Source organism: Rhinolophus sinicus, chromosome 14, assembly GCF_057876585.1.
Source record: "Rhinolophus sinicus isolate RSI-liver-muscle chromosome 14, RSI-T2T, whole genome shotgun sequence".
Taxonomy (NCBI): Eukaryota; Metazoa; Chordata; class Mammalia; order Chiroptera; family Rhinolophidae; genus Rhinolophus; species Rhinolophus sinicus.
In genome coordinates this window covers 58,425,675-58,443,632 of record NC_142514.1, presented here as the reverse complement: position 1 = coordinate 58,443,632, position 17,958 = coordinate 58,425,675, and the positions used below count along the sequence as shown (strand labels likewise).

The 17,958-nt window shown below is 32.2% G+C and overlaps 1 protein-coding gene across 2 annotated transcripts in view; it reads left to right on the top strand.

Moving 5' to 3' along the window:
• The window catches only part of ADGRL4 (adhesion G protein-coupled receptor L4), a 104,905-nt gene extending 87,441 nt beyond the window's left edge, over positions 1-17,464 (top strand). For both annotated transcript variants that reach the window (XM_019743359.3, XM_074334998.2), the window contains 3 exons: positions 14,059-14,150; positions 15,476-15,644; positions 16,010-17,464. In XM_019743359.3, coding sequence (XP_019598918.2) covers positions 14,059-14,150; positions 15,476-15,644; positions 16,010-16,072 — 324 coding nt within the window. In that variant the 3' untranslated portion in view covers positions 16,073-17,464. The remainder of the gene's footprint in view (positions 1-14,058; positions 14,151-15,475; positions 15,645-16,009) is intronic.
• Positions 17,465-17,958: the final 494 nt, after the last annotated feature.

Genomic DNA, 17,958 nt, shown 5'->3' with positions numbered 1-17,958 from the left:
CGCTTCTGGTATATGACAATTTCTGTCAAATAAAAATATTACAGTGTGTCCTCATCCACCTTATTCACCAGATCTGGCACCGTGCGACTTCTGGCTCTTCCCCAAAGTCAAAATGATTCAGGACCTTGAGGCAGCCAACACAGTGCAACTGAAGACTCTCACGAAAGAAGACTTCCAAAACTGCTTCAGAAAATGGCAAGAACGATGGGATAAGTGTGTTTGAAGTGGGGATTGGGGGGGGCGGGGGTATTTTGAGGGGGATTAATGGCAATGTGTCTTTTACTATATTTTTTTAATTTAAATATTCACTGTATTGTTTGATCACACCTCGTATATCTATCTACATTAATCTATTTATGACATTTTCACTAGGAATTTTAACATTGACATTTTATGATTAACTGAATAAAATAAGGCCCTGGACAAATAATGGCAGAAGTTTTCAAAAGCTATATGATTGGGAAAAACACCACACCATGGTGTGATGACGAGCAGGGAAAAGAAAGGGTTGGGACACACTAGAGAGGGGCTAATGAATTTATTTATTTAGCAATATCCAATCAACTTATTTAGCAATATGCAATAGTAAAATACAAAAGCAATTAATAGAATGTGCTAATGACAGAAAGTAAAGGTGGTTAAGACTAAACTATATACCTTGATAACAATGTCATGTCATAGGAGTATACATATAAGTTTAAGAGACCTCAACATGTTTACTATTGATCAAAAATCACTTAGCTAAATATACAAATAACATTAATAAGGCATGTTCAAAAGCGGTAATAAGCTTTATAAGATAGTAACTATTACAGTAGATGCCAAAAGCTCACCAAGCCTGAGAACAACACTGGAAAAATCATAAATCAAAACCTCGCCAGGTCTGTAGTTGAGAGAAACTCAGGCATCTCCCACAGCACTGCTTGCTAGTTCCCAAGAATGTTGCTGCTGTTCCCATTGCCATTGTTGTTGTTGTTGCTGCTGCTGCTAGAAGTCAAGGTGTCTTCTGATGCTGTAAGCTGCAAGCTGCATATAAGTTTTTAAGATGCTAACAAGTTCTCAAGAATGTTGCTGCTGTTGCTGTTGTTGTTGCAACTGTTGTTGCTGGAAGTTAGGGCACATTCTGATGCTGTTAGCGGCAAGCTGCATAAAAGCTTCTAAAATCTTAACACTTTTCAAGAAGGTTATCCATGGGGAACAATAGTGGAGAGGTCGGGAACCAGCCAGACCTCACCAGGTCTGCGGCTGGAAATCAGGACATCTCCGGGTGTTGTAAGCTGCATGTTGCTGGAAGTTTCCAGAATGTTAAAATGATGAAGAATCACCAATGACAAATGAAAAAAATGATAATTACACTGCCATCTGAGGTCTGTCTTATATATTTTCTCAGATGTACCTTAGCCAAGTTTCTTGTTCCTGCCTCCCCCTCTGGGAATGACCAGTTTCGGGGAGGGCAGTTACTGACATGAATGTTGCCCATCTGGCCAAAGGGCCAATTCATCTGGATAAGCAACAAGGCCTGGCAATGTGCCTGTCACGTCATCCTGATATAACTTAGCTACTTCTTCACTTCATCTGCTGATGTGGGTGAAACAGACAGAACAAAGAGGGAATTCTCTCAACCCCTGATCAAGAATTCCTTTAACCCTAAGCTAACCATCACCTCACAGCACAGACAAAAGCAACCTCATCTCATGTCTCCCCGATTGGGAGAATGAGACCAAAGAGGAAATTTACTCAACCCCTTGATCACAGCACAGAAATCACCTCACATACAGGAACAGATAAAAGCTAATAGACAAAAGCTCACATCAACCAATGAAGGCAAATTTTCTTCAACATCTTCCCTACACATGGGTTCTTTCTAGTTACTGCATTTCTAATATGTACATGAAGACAATAATGCCAACTCTATATACGCAGCTACTATTAAAACAAAAAAAAAAAGGAAATTAAAAGAATAACAGCATCCTTTAAAAGTCAAAAAAGGGAACTTTTAATAATTTTAGGGACAATCTTATATCTCTTTTTGTATTTTCACTTTTTAAATTTGTGATAACTTTAGATACATCTTTAAATTGAATTTTACAAGTTCTATCATAGATGCTGAGTAACAGTCATATGATTTATATAAGTTTGTATAAACTGTGTTCGTGCTTACTAACCTGTCCTCATTTTGTACAGCATGTGTATACAAGGAACATATTACCTTGCTTATATTTTAACAAAAGAGATTTTATCACTCAGTTTCATTATTACATTAAATCTAAGAATTGTAAATACTCTTCATACAAAATTTTTCTCCTTCACCTTTGTTCCTTTTCTAGTATCTTCCTATGGCTTATAATCATCTGCAGTTAAAACCAGCTATAAAAATAGGCCCATGAAAGTCACTTACACTCATGGAGGTCACTTTATCCTTCATGTTTATAAATTTCTAGTTCTGCCCAACTTTTGATTCTGTTTAAGAGACAAGCAAATTATTCTTTTAAACACTAAAAAATCAGCTATTAAAATATTCCTAATAGAAACATGTTAAAAATAAGAAGCATAAATAACTTTTTAATGCCTAAGGTGATTAAATATTGGAATGGGATTTTGCCCATAATAAAATAATTATTTCACTATTGCCTCAGGATATGTGGAAAGATATGAGATATAAATTTACATATATTAAACATATATATTTAATATATATTATATAATATATATACTTCCATATATTAATTATATACATATGTATTTATATATACTTAATATAAATTTATATATATAATATAAATTACATATATATAATTTCAAAATTTTTTAATCAAATTAATGGCTGAATGCTCTTTTACATAGGCCATTAAGGATACCTGGGATTTGGGTATACCATCCTTGATACTTTTATTCATTTAAGAAATGTGTATTGAACATATTTTATATAACATAGTGTTCTAGGCCTTGGGGATACATCAGTAAATAATATAGAAAAAAATATTTATCTTTATGGGTCTTGAATTCTAGACCAGGAGTCATCAATGGCTACAGCCTATTTTTGTAAATGAAGTTTTATTGCAATACAGTCACATTCATTTGTTTGCAAATTGTCAAAGGCTGGTTTAATGGTAGGTAGGGCAGAGTTGAATAGTTGTAATAGAGATCATATGGTCCTCAAAAACCTAAACTATTTAATATCTGGCCCTTTACAGAAAAAATTTGCTACCCCATTCTATACTAGAGTGATGTAAGAAAAGATAAGTTCTGCCTCCCATAAAATATCCCAGAATATGTTGGATTCATTTAAAACATTTCTTATATTTAAGCATGTGGTAATTTTACCTATGGATTGCCCTTTTAAATATAGCTACTCATTCCTTTTCTGTAAAATTTTTGAAGACAGCCAGATTTTTTTACCTGGAATTTTTAGTTCTACTCTAGTGGAGTTTCAACAACAATAAGAAAAAGTTTACATAAATTATAAATGCTTGACTTATTATTGAATTTTATCTCCTTAAGGATTCATTTTGCTGACATTATTTTAGAGGAAAGTCCTGAAAGTAGGAAAAGATATTTTTTTCTACTAAGAACATGTTACACAAAATAAAGACTTACAGATGTAAGTTCTGATATTTTTAGGTGCTGTTTACAGGTCCAATGAAACTATAACACAAAATATGCTTATCAACTATTGAATAAATATATGTTAGATTCATTGTTGGGTACTTCAATATTCAAGACTATTTGGAAGAACATTTTTTCATGTGAACATAATAACCATCGGTGGTGATAATTTATGTGTGTTGAGATTTTATATATTGAGCACTATTCTAAATGCTTTACATTAATCATGTTATTTAGTATATACGACAACCCTATAAGTACTAATCTTATCCATATTTTACAGACAAAGGAAGTGAAATACAAGGAATTAAATAAATTGCCCAGTTAGTAAGTGTCAGAGCTGGAATTTGCATCCATGAAGTGTGGCTCCAGAGTCCATTTATTTTCTTTATTTTGAAGATGCTTCTGTTGCTTTTGAAACTGTCAAAGCAAAGCATATAAGGCAATGGTCTCAAAACTCTTTTGACCAAAGAGCCCATCAGTAAAATATATGTACCTCAAAAAACATAGGTTTTCATCTTGAAAAATTTTATACATCTACTAGTTTGCTAATGTTTTATGTACATTACATTATATGTTATACATACAATGTATATTATAAAACATACTTGAAAACATATTTTAAAAGATTAAAGATGAAAAACAATATTTAAATGTATTTAATATGATCCTCACTAAAATATTTGTGTTCCATTTTTAATGAAATATTGATTATGCTTTTAATACAGCTATTCAAATGTATAGATCTAAATTCAGTTTATTTTAATTCTTGGTTTGAATGGCTATCAGAGCTGAAACTTCACAAAGGTGCATTAAATCTGTACTTTAGTATGACTATGTAGTGAATATGCCATCCTAACTACTCTGTTCTAATACTTATTTCTTCAAATCTATACTATTGTTTTCTAATTGTAGTTCACAATAATATTACTGCAAAACTGTGTATTTAAATTTATACAGGGAATGCATTTAAGTGTGTACCATATTATTTTTCATGTATTATTTCAGTTAATTTACTTCATCATAAACAGCAGAGTTTTCTTTGATGGTATGTGACTTTTTAAAACTCTCACTATAAAGTAGAAAACGTTAGAAGAAACATCTAAACATGTATGATTGACTTTAGAAAAATTATGTTTATTTTGACTATGCCTGACTTAAAATATGATTGAAAACTGTGGATCTAAATGCATACCTCAAACAGTCCCCTTAATAATTTGAATTTTTAAAAAATATTTTATTAAATCTGATTAGATCTTCCTGGATTTTAACCTGGCTGACTTACATGTACTTGCAACTTGGCTGGCAAATAATTCACTCTGAGAGTAAGGAAAATGTCAGTCTGTCATTTTCCCATTTGTATATTCTTTATCAGTATCAATTTTAAACCACAGTGCACTTGGAAGTGTCTCGGGTCTTTTTTGTTTCATTTTATTAGAGTTATTTTAATAAAACTACATAATGTGATCTGAAATCCACCTAATAGGCACACATACAATATATTGCAGTGACTGAGATAATAAAAGGGGTAAACCTCTCTAATTTTAGGAATAATCACTCATCTCTCCAAATGGCTTGTATCTTACATGTGATTCTATTCGACATGTTAAAAGCTAGGGCACCAGTACTTTCTGTATTTTAAATAGTAAACCTTAATATTTTCCTTAGAAAAATATTAGCGAGAATTCTAATATATTTTTCCTGTGCCCCAATGTATTATTTTGGCATTGCACTTTGGAGGCCACTGACATGAACCAGTAACCACATTCAAACTCTCAGGGTTAGAAAGCTCTTGTTCAAGACCACAAAAACTACCAGCTTCTTATATCCTTTGACCACAGATAACAGTGAAGACAGATATCTCCACTGGGGATAAATGACATAACACACTAAATCCTGTTCAGTGTTAACAAGGCCTTCCACTGGTATCTGAAGTTCAGGGAACACTAATGCTAAATAGTGAACCATATCACTACTCATTAATATTCTACTCTTCTACTCTGAACCATTTTTAAAATGCAGTAACTATTAGCAGTTAGTATCAATAAATGTCTAAATTATTAAAATTTTAGATATCAATTTAACTTCTCTTTACAGGTGTTTCATCTGTAGTTTGATAGTCTTGTAAAGTTCTTAGGACCATAAACTCTGGAACCTGTCTACTAGCTATGAATCCTACTTAGCTCAGCTACTTCCTAACTGTGTCACCTAGGGAGAGTCATATGACCTTTCTATGCCTCTATTGCCATAAATGCAATGATAATGATAATGATAATATTAATATTAAGAATAAGAATAAAAACCCCATAAAGTTGGCATGAGGGTTAATTGAATTAATAAATAGAAAAGACTTGGAATAGTGCCTGGCACACAGAAAATACTCAATAAATATTATTTTTTGTCATTGACTTGAGTCTCAATATTACAGTAGTTATTAAGTATGTGAAAAAATGCATTTTATTCCAGAACAACAATTCATCCAGTTGTATAACACAGCAGTCAATGCCTGGGTGGAGAGCACTGCTGTTTTCTAAAGTGTAAACCATAAGAGATTAGTGAAATATCATAAAAACTGTTAATATCCCAGAGTAATCTATAAGGGCTATCTCCTCTTATGATATGTAGAACCTACCTAAATATTTGATTATATGTTATTATATTTTCAGATTGTTTCAGATGTTTCAATATGTTTCATATTACTCTTTGTGTATTTTTTTCATATAATTTTATTTCTCTTTCATTTCATACACTTCCATTTCTCTGTAGTCTGCTCCCTCCTAAACGGTGTGTTAATAATCTCAGTGGAGGAGTCTCTCTCTCTTACCATGTTTCCCCGAAAATAAGACCTAGATGGACCATCAGCTCTAATGCATCTTTTGGAACAAAAATTAATATAAGACCCAGTCTTATTTTATTATAAGACTGGGTCCTATATAATATAATACAAGACCCAGTCTTATTTTACTATAAGACCGGGTAATATAATATAATATCGGGTCTTATATTAATTTTTGCTCCAAAATACCTGTTAGAGCTGACGGTCTGGCTAGGTCTTATTTTCAGGGAAACACAGTAGTTCTGTAGATATATCCAAGGATGCTAAATCCTGAGCCCAGGGAATGTTAGACAAGTTGAGGCTTGTGAAATTAGGAGAGAAATGCTTCCTAGCAGTGTCATGTAACATATGTAGGGGAAAAAGTTATTCCACTCCAGAATTCTGACAGTAGGCCAACACTGTAGCATTATCATTTCTGTCAGTTTTCACTAAATTGATATTAATACAATTTCATATCTAAGCTTTGAAAATTTAATTTCTAATTATTACTTTATTACCAAAAGTTTTTTAGCAAGTGCCTTCCTGGCACAGCTTCAGCAGGCACACAAGAGGCTGCCAAAGTTGAGGAGCTCTGCCAAGCCTGGGTGTATTCTTTACTCAAACCTTTTATAGGTGCTTTCATCTGCTATATACTTTTAGGACATTTTATCAGGCTTAGCACATACACACATGTTCAGATTCCAAACAGTTCCAGCATCTGAAAATGTACCCCGTCTTCCTTTGAGATCTCTTTTCAAATAGTTATAGACCAGCCTGGGTGGAAAGGGTGATGTCCTGGGGGTTTTCTACTAAGAAGCCAGTGTCCTCAGATTATAAGAAGGATCAGATGTGAAAATAATTTGAAAGCTATAAAGTTAACAGTTGCCATACAAAATACAGATGCCCAGTGAATTTGAATTTCAGATAAACAATTTTTGAAGTATAAGTATGTCCCAAATATTGCATGGGACATAGTTACACTAAAAAAAAATTATTTGTTGTATATCTGAAATTCTAATTTACCTGACATCCTGTGTTTTAATTTACTAATCTGACAACCCTATGAGAAGGACCTATAAAGATAGTTATTATAGAGAAGAAAATGTGACAGGTACTCAAAAGTATTATACAAACTTCATTTAAGACTACCTGAAAACAAAGTCATGTACTAGTTATAATTTTTCTTGATCTTTTTATTTTAAGAAACATAGAAGCAGAATCTACAAATTATAAAGAAGTTTTTATATAATTGACTGTTCACCAGATATCTAGAAAATCAATAATAAATGTTATTGATAAATTAGTATTTATTTTAAACTGGATTTTAAATTTTTATTTATATGGGAACACTATAATTATAGAGTATATAATTCCTTTTGCCATATTCACAGATTCAAGACATTAGGGTGTGGACATTTTTTGGAGGAGGGACATTATTTGACTCACCACATACTGCTATGATATGGGATTAGCATGATAACTAAGGCATTTAAAGGGTGATTCCAATTGGGAAATAATCAAAAAAGAAAAAAACAAAATCAGACAGAAAACAAAATTCTAACTATTTGATTCCAATCTACCTAGCAGACAATTTTTTAAAAATTAATACATCATACTTTTCATTTTACAGCTTAGATTAAAAATCACTTAGCTATCTCTGCAGGGGTCTAGGGAATAAGAATGAGTTGATTTTTTTATGGCCTCTCTGTAGGCCAGTAGAAACCCACCCTTTATCCATGGCAGAAGCGGATATGTCCTAGGCTAGTTAATTTAAAGACAATAAAACTATTTGAAAGGACATAATAGTTGTGATCATGACACATTCTTAAATGAACCAGTTTCTGTTTGATATATATGAAAAATTAAAGCCAGGTCTAAAAGTGCTATAAGAGAAATTTTCTCATTCTTTTTGCTGAGATCTGACATCAGCATATAAATGGCTTCATCAATTATTGAGGAAAAGACTAAGAAAGGAAAAATGACTGATTGGGATGCTTCATTTTGAAGTCTGAATGTGAAGCCCTTGGGTTGAATGTACCTGTAGGTCTGAATCTTTCAGAATTAGCTCCCGCTCTTTCCCCAGCTTCTCTATTTAAATTTCTTGTTTAAAAAAGGTAAGACGTAAAAAATTTTATCGCTCTCTGTCAAACATCAGAACATGTGTGCCAAACTTTGAAGTAACTGCATATATCAATGAAGTTAAGAAACAGATCTCTGTATAAATATCCCTTAAGATGAAGCAAGGGGAATGATTTTAAATTTAAAATATTTTTCTCTCAAGGGTTAAGTTTTCATGACTTTGAATGATTATTTTTCTTCACAGCTATTTTCACTCTCTTTTGTATTCTAAAGTACAGCGATGAATTTCAGAGTTCTTATGTTTGCCATCTAATGTCCTTGCCTTGTTTATTCCTAAAAAAGTATTATGGACTCCTACTTGACAAGATAAAACTGTTTCGTTTCTTTTAAACTGAGACAAAAATGACCATGAATGACTTTGTTCATTTGTAAGTCATTAATCCCTGTGCATTTGTGGCACTAACATTTAGAGCTAAATAATAGGGGTAAAACAGCTAATAAAACCAGCATATATAGGTGAACACTAATGAACAAATGTGTGAATGATTTTAAAGGCACCATTTTCCTAAGGTTAATGTTGTTTTCTTATATTGAAAAAAATTACTCACATACTCAAGTCAGTTATCATTGATGTAGCCATTGCCTGTAAGCACAGTGCAAATAATATATTTCCAACTATTTAACCTAAAATACAAATAATTTTCTCTCTATCCTCAAAGTCATTACTTCTTAAATAATTGTGAACTATTACTTATTATCAGAAATACTTTTCAATTCTATATAATTTTGTTTTGAGTTTTTGCTTTTGTCTCCTCTCAGACTATTCATACTTATTTTTATAAAACTTCCTTCTCAAAATATACTTTTCCATACCAAGTAAAATGCAGAGTTTCAATTTAATTTCCACCTCTAAGTAAATAAACTCATGTGCATTTAGGATATGTTGATTCTTACTTTGTGGTTTTTTATTCTGTTAGAAAGGGGATTAAAAGTATCTTGTATATTTATGAGTAAGAGAGAATGCAGGCAGTGTAAACGGAGCAAATGTAGGCTTTTCCAGTTACTCCAAATTTGAGGAATATTGTAACATGATGTTGGATTTAGCTCTGAGTTTAATTAAAGAAAAAATTATTCTGACACTTGTTAAAATGGTAGGAAAGACTTTGTTCAGGACTACTTGTGATAGATGTCAAGACTATCACAATATGGGAGAGAGATTTGGGCCAACTCTGAATACAAAATATATCTGGGGATTATAACCAAGGAACAGGTTGTATGTTGGGGGCGTGGGTGAAGGGGTTGGTAGATGGAAATTTACTAAGAGGTGACATCAAAGTTAAGGAGAATTCTTACTTAAACAATATTCTTGCTGAAAGGCAAACCACCATGATCAGATATCATGATCTGGGGAATGAGGAATCAAATGTCAACAGTGGGAGGATCCCCTCTTAGGATGACTTAGCAGGATTCTTACTAAAACTGGAGTCCTCAAGAATAGACACTGAACCTAAGGTCAAAGCCTAGATGAGAAGAGGGATCAGAGGAGCCTGACTAAACTTTGGTCAAGGAGAGTCTGTTAGTTTTCTAGTGATAAACACAAAGGATAAACATGTTGGCATACAGAATACACATTGTCCAACATGGTAAAGAAAACCATCATTTCCTACATTTCCATAGAATTGATTTCAGGTCTAATTTATCATGTGGGTTTCAGATAAAAGTACACTGGGAGGCAGTCTGTAAATAAGCAGCATTTAAGAAGAGATGGTGAGGGAATGAACTATAGGAATATCTGAGGGCCCAGAAAGTACAAACGCTCAAAGGCCGGCTTGGTGTACTGGAGGAAGGACAGAGAACCCAGTGTGAGTGGAGTGAAGTGATCAGAGAATGAAGTTAATACTCCAGGGAAGAGGTATACCATTTCAAACCTTAGAGGCCATTATGAGATCTTCAGGTTTAACTCTGAGATGGGAAAGCCACTGGAAGGCTCTGAATAGAGAACTGGTCTGACTTAACATTTTACAGGGATCAATCTGACTGTGTAATGAGAAGAGGTTGTTGGAAGGCAAGGCTGGAAGAGAGGAGACCAATTAGGAAGCTTGTACAATAATAGCCCAGGAGAGGCACAATGGTGGTTTCTTTCAGAATAGGAGCTGGGAAAACAGTGAGTGGTGGTTGTATTCTGAATATGTTTTGAAGGGAGAGGTGAAGGGTTTGCTGATAAATAAGCCTGATCTACTAGAAGGATGAGATACATCTCCCCCCAGCCCCCAAAAGTGGGGAAGATTACAGCAAGAATAGGTTCTTTGAGGAAAGAATAGCAGTTTGGTTTTTGATATTTTTAACACAGGATGCCTATTAGCTTTCCAAGTGGAGAGGTCAGACAGGACCTACAGATAGTATTTTGAGCCATTGGATCTGATCATCTGGGAAATGAGTGTGCATACCATGTTTCCCTGAAAATAAGACCTAGCCAGACCATCCAATCTAATGCGTCTTTTGGAGAAAAAATTAATGTAATACCCGGTCTTATTTTACTGTAAGACCGGGTGTTATATAATATAATATAATATAATGTAATATAATATAATATATAATACCAGGTCTTATATTAATTTTTGCTCCAAAAGATGCATTAGAGCTGATGGTCCGGTTAGGTCTTATTTTTGTGGAAACACAGTAGGTAGATCTATTGACGAAGATCTTGAGTGATCACTTATTTTCTCTAGGTTGCCCTTCTTTTGTTCTACCGGTCACTCAAGATTGGCTTACAAACCATAAATAAGGGCATCATCCTCTGTTCTTTTACTTTACTGTGCAAACTGCATGGCACTTATTGAAGAGTGTTATACTTTCCTGTTGACTGGTCATCTTCTCCATTATATTGTAAGTTCCTTGAGGAAAAGACTTATAGGATATAAGTAATTCCTGAGTGAAAGAATAAATAAAAACCTTTGCATTTAGGGTAAAATCTAAGTACTTTTATCTCTATGTCAGCCACCTTGCATCATGCTACTCTTTCCTTTGTTTACTATACCCCAGCCACTGTTAATTCCTTAAAGACATACCACATTCTCAACTCCCTCAAGCCTCATGGCCTTTTCTACAATGTTTTTTCCTTCATAGAATGCCTTTCTCCCCTCATTCTTGATCTGCTAATATTTATAAAGCATCAGGTTCTGGTTTAAATGCTAAATTTTAGGAGAGATATTTCCCAAACCTTCATTCTAATTCATACACATTTTGTCTCTCCTAATAGTTTAAATTTGTAACTTAATGGCCTATATCACAGTTTGTAGATTTATACCTATTTAGTTGCAAATTTGTTTACCATCTATTTTCTTAATAAGTTTATGAGAATCAAGGACAATGTCTGTTTTGTTCACTAATATGTACCAGGCCACACCTCTATACCTGACACTTAATAGACCCTTTATAAAACATTTAGAATAAGTGCAAATGAAAAGGTCCATATATTTGTATTATTATCCATGAATATAGATATCACAATCGATGTATTTGTGATTGTTTTCACTACCATAACACCTTTTGATAAAAATATTTTAATCTGTTCTCCCTTACAATTGGGAAAATATGAGTTAATGGTGTAAGAATTAGTCTCTTACTTGTGCAGCAGCACCTGGTTTTCATAACTATGTAAACATTTTCCCTTTTGTAAAGGAAAAATATGTACTTTCCAGAACTGGATCACCCCTAGGAAATGTTCCATTTCTATTCTTCACTATTTAAGCGTATGATGTAGAAGAGCATATCCAAAATATATCTGCACTTCTGAAAAACCAAAGCAGTATGAACAACTATTTTTCAAATTTGTATTATCAAAAGCAGGAGTCTGTGGAAGTTTATTTAATAAATATTATAAATTACTTATGTGGAAAAATTATGCATTAGAGAACATTTATCATTTAAACTTCTTTTATCTTATAAGTCTTTCTTTGTTGAGATAACAAGTTCAATATAAACACCTCACAAAAATTCTTTGAAGATTTTAAAACCAATAATACTTTGAATATATTATTTATACTAACCAAATGTTAATACTTTTTATTATTTAAAAATATGGATATTTTTATAAAATTAAATACAATACTGTCTCCAAATTTATTTAAAGAAGCTATAGTTATAGAAACCTAGAAAATACTATGCATCACTTTTTCATAAGCTGTAAAGACTATTTATAAAATTAATTATTAAATTGTTATTTCAGTTAATTATATGAGCACATAGTAAAGTGAAACTGTTAAAAAATTAATTTAAATATATTTTATCTCCTCCCTGCAATTGCTGGTCTTTTCTTTGTATGGAAGATTAATGTAATTAGAATTAGTTAATCATATCATTAGAATTAATAAACATTTGGAAGCAGGAAGAAGGAACTAGATCCTTATTCCTCTAAGTTTTTACTCTCAAGAACCTCTCCATGGAGAAGTGACAACATGAAATTATCTCACCCATTGTTGCATACTGCTTTTTATAATAGTAATCATTAAACTTCATTTTGAGAAACTATGAAAGTCCTTAGAATATATTATAGAAGAAAAAACAGAATTTTTCCAAGCTTTAGAAATACTAATGTAAGAATTAGCTGAAAATTAAAGTATTGCACTTTGCTAAAGTTACTATAAAATGGCTTTTGAAATATCTGTTTGGATTAATGTATTCAATAAAGGAGTAATCTACAAATTATTTTATAATATTTAATGTTTTACAGTATTGGTATGCTCATATTGAAATAGATATTCACTTAAAATATACCCCTCAATTAGTCTTCTGACACTGCAAATATGATTTACAGGTTTTCAAAAATATAAGGAAAGAAAAGAAGAGGAAACTTTTCATAATACAGTCACTTTAAAAGGGGTGTAAATTTGTATACTCTCTTTAGCCCATATTAGGAAATATAATAATAGAATGACAAATGTTTATCAATAAAATGTATATACCTTCAAACAAATGTTTATTTATTGATTAAAGTTAAATGAAGAGAAAGTAAATCTCAACATAAATACTAGAAGAGCTAGCTAGATGAACCACACAAAAGAATTTACATTCAAACTTTTTCTAGCAATAGAAATCGAGGGTATTTTGTTGAGTTTTCTAATTTCCTTTCGATTTTTCTTTCCAGTTTAAATTTTTAAAGGGTTGACAGAATTATCACTAATACTTCTCCTCAAAGAAACAATACACAATTTAATGAACAAAAATTTGATTTCTCAACTGTTTATAAAGTTTTTCAAACCAAGATTTATCTTAATATGTATATCCATTACAGTATTGGCAGCATAATATCTGAAGAAATGTCTAGAACAGGTTCCTTAATACAATGTGGCAAATTGTACTACCAGTTTTCAGTGATATTATAAAGATCAACCACAGATTTGTTTGCCAAAGTTTACCAGAAGGTTTGTACCTTGTAATAGATATAAACATACCATGATTTTCTGGTTTTTGTTTATTTGAAATCTTTACCACTTATTTCCTTTATATGTATCTACTTTACTATGAAAAATATCTCTTCTTTGAAATTATTTCCTCAGGTGAATCTCTTGGCTTTTGGAGTTATCATATACAAAGTTTTTCGTCACACTGCAGGGTTGAAACCAGAAGTCAGTTGCTATGAGAACATAAGGTAATTTTAAAACTACTTTCTTTAGTGATTAAAAGCCTTAGTAACTTAAAGTACAAATAAGGACAATTTTTAAAATGATTTTTCACCCTTTCTTCTTCCATCTTTAAAGTGCTTATTGTTAAATAACATTTAATATGTTTAATAAGCCTGTAATCACTACAGATCAAATGGTAACCAAAACAATCCTTTTAAACATACTCCCCTGTGAAAGAAAAGATGATGACTATTTTAAGCAAAAGTAGGCTTTAGTGATTCTCTTTTGCAAAACATTTTTCAAAGCTTTATAACTATGATTCTTTCTTGTGTTTCCTAGTTTGCATGCTGCCATGATTTTCCCTTCAACCCCCCTCTATTTAAACTGATTTATTGAAACTGTGAAAATAGTTTGTTCAAGAAAAACTGAAGTGTACTATAGGGACCATCAGACACAACTTATGTTTGGGTTGCTTGAGAACACTCCTGTAGTTTCAATACCTTGCACAAGATTTATAGGTAGGATTTAGCAAGTGTTTGATCGATTACTTTTCTGTATTCCTTACCATTCATAGTTTCACGTAGTGTGCTGGTTTTAATAAAGTTAAAAATGACTCATTTTCTGAGGTACACTGCTAAAACATCTTCTGCAGTAAAGAATGCTTAGACTAAGAATAAATGAGAAAATAATCATGAGATTATTTTAACAGTGTCCTCAGTGAGCAGGACTAAATATTATTTTACTCAAAGTCATAGGCAATAAGCTGAGAATATGTAAGAGTATGCACATGTATTATTTTTAAGATATCAGTATTCTGACATGAATTTATTTTGAGGTAATGGTATTGTAAAAGCTTTAAAAAAATCTAGTTTTATATCTTACACTTTCTTCTCTACTAAACCTGAAAGGAAAATAGAAGTTTCCTTTGATGTCATGCACATGTGTGACCCCAGACTACATGGTATACTTTTCAAGGTTTCTGAAAGAAAATATTGCCAAACAGATATATGTCTTACCTTCGGGAATTACTGCAACATTAGATTTGAAATCAAAGCATACACACTGCAGTTCACCAGATAAAAATATTTGAAGATTAAGGAAATTCCTTGAAAAATGCTATATTTTAATAATACTGTCGTGATTTGGGAAGCACATCCTGCCACAGTGTTGCAGCATACCCTAAAGGCTGTCCCATGTAACTGTCGCACAGTTTGTCAGCTTCAAAATTGTTACTGGTCTTTCCAAAAGGTTGGTTATACCAAAAAACTCATTTCCCACATAATTTGAGGAATTTGTGGGTGTGCTGAGTATATGTTAGTGTCTTAATTGGAACATTTCACATATGTTCTAGGTCTTGTGCCAGAGGAGCCCTTGCTCTCCTATTCCTTCTTGGCACCACCTGGATCTTTGGGGTTCTCCATGTTGTACATGCATCAGTGGTGACAGCTTACCTCTTCACCATCAGCAATGCCTTCCAGGGGATGTTCATTTTTTTATTCCTGTGTGTTTTATCTAGAAAGGTAAGCATTTGCTATTTTGGTCAACTCTATAGTATACTCATGTACCATAGGTTACCAAAGTGATAAAAATTCTTATTATCATAGATTCATGACTTGTGCCTTTATTGCCTTTATGCAGTACATTTCAGTATCAAAAAAGTCAGAACATCTAGCTATGTTTAGGAAAACATACTTTTACAAAACTTGCTATTAAGAATATAAACATAGCTTATATTCACTTGAGCATATTCTCACAGGTAATCAGAAATCATTAATAATTTAGGAAAACAAATATAAAAATTTAATGTGATTTGAAAATAGTTTGATGTGATTGTTGCAGTTATGTTGAACATTTCTCTTCCTTTCTCTTTTCCCTTTTTTTTTAGATCCAAGAAGAATATTATAGATTGTTCAAAAATGTCCCTTGTTGTTTTGGATGTTTAAGGTAAACAGAAGGAACTATGGTTAATTATTGCTACACAAAAATAAAAAGCCAAGCTGTGGATGGATGGCCAATGTATAAAAATGACTCAAAAAAATTATCCAACTGTCAATTACCAGATAATCAAATATTTTAAACCAGTTTTTTTGTTTACAGTGTAGGAACTGTATATAGGAGATATTATATACCGTATAGCTATAGTATACTTCCCTGTATGACTAAGTTAGCTATGTCAAAAATAGTGTTGCAAATATTTGGAAAGTAATTGGTTTCTTGAGAGTGATATCACTGTGCCCAAGGAAAAATTTTTCTAACTCTAGAAATATATGAATGTCCTGAAGGAAACCACTGGCTTGATTTTTTTGACTTATGTTGCCTTTGAAACTAGTCTCCTATCACCTTGGTAATGAGCTCTGTTACAGAAAGTGGAACATAAGAGAATGAAAGGGCAGAATATAAAACAGTAAAAAGAGAATGGCTATTATAACAATGGGATGTATTTTGAGTAAACTCGTTCTTTTTGGTAAACTAGATGAAAAATTATGGAGATAAAATAAAGAATTGAATAAACACATATTACTATTTTGTGAATTGTTCTAAACATAAATTTCTACTATAATAACTTGGACTTGTATTTCTACTATAATAAAATGGACCTCCATTTTCTTTTCTAATATTCTAAAAACCACAAACTTTACAAAAGAAAAAAACATACATTTCTGTTCTGTTTTAGGTTAATATTAGAATAAGGTATATGCTATTTCTGTACTTATTTCACAGATTTTGATTTCAAGAGCTTAATCAGTAATACATAAATGTGTCAAAATATAATATTGTCCATGCTTGTAAATGTTTACGCCTGTAAATAAAGCTGAAATATTCTATTCTGTAACCTTTCAGTGCAGTCAAAAATATTTCTCATTAGACTAGTATATTTGAGTTCTTTATGTTTTTAATTTTAGAAGTATTGTAGTTCACATCACAGTATTCCCATTTAACTTACTATTTTGAAAAGGGCATTGTAAATATAAAAGTATTCATAAAGTGAATAGTTATTTTTTTTCTGTTCAGAAAAGTACACACTTAAAAGTGTTATTTATAACAAAGAAATCACTAAGAACTCTAGAAATTTTCACAGTGGATCAATTTTATGACAGTTTTCCACTATCTACTAAAGCATATCTGCTTAAATGTATGGCTTCTATCTATCCTCAAATCTTCTCATTAAAATGTAGAAGCAGTGACTAGATTTCAAAAATATGTCATTGTTCTACACCCTGCACCTACCTGTAAAAGTATGCCAATACACTAAACATTGTGATTTTAAATTAATTTCTTCAGCTGTTGAAATGAAGTCTGTCAAATCTTGCTCTAACAAATAAAATGTTATCTAAATGAATCCTGCTACTGCCTTGCTGAGTCATTTTGTTGAGAAAGATCAGCTACCTGCCAATACATCTTACACATTTTTAGAGGATTTGTAATAATAACTTTTCATTATAGTTTTGATCTCTTATCTGGTAAGCCTATGACCTATTATTATCATTGTCATTATAGGAAGGTGTTCTAGGAATGTGATATTGAAAAGTAATCTGTTCAATCAATGTATACAAAATTAAGAGTGGTCGGTAGAATAATGACTGTCCAAAATGGCCACACTCTAATCTTCAGAACGTATGACAATGTTATACTGCATGGAAAGGAGAATTATGGTTGCTAATCAGCTGAATTTTGCCGTGGGGAGATTATCCTGGATTAACTGGTAGGCCCAATGTAATCACAAGATTTCTTATAAGTGAAAGAGGGAGGCAAAACAGGGAGCCTGTGCAAAGGATCAACATGAGACATGTTCAACCAGACATTGCTGGCTTTAAAGATGGAAATAGTTCACAA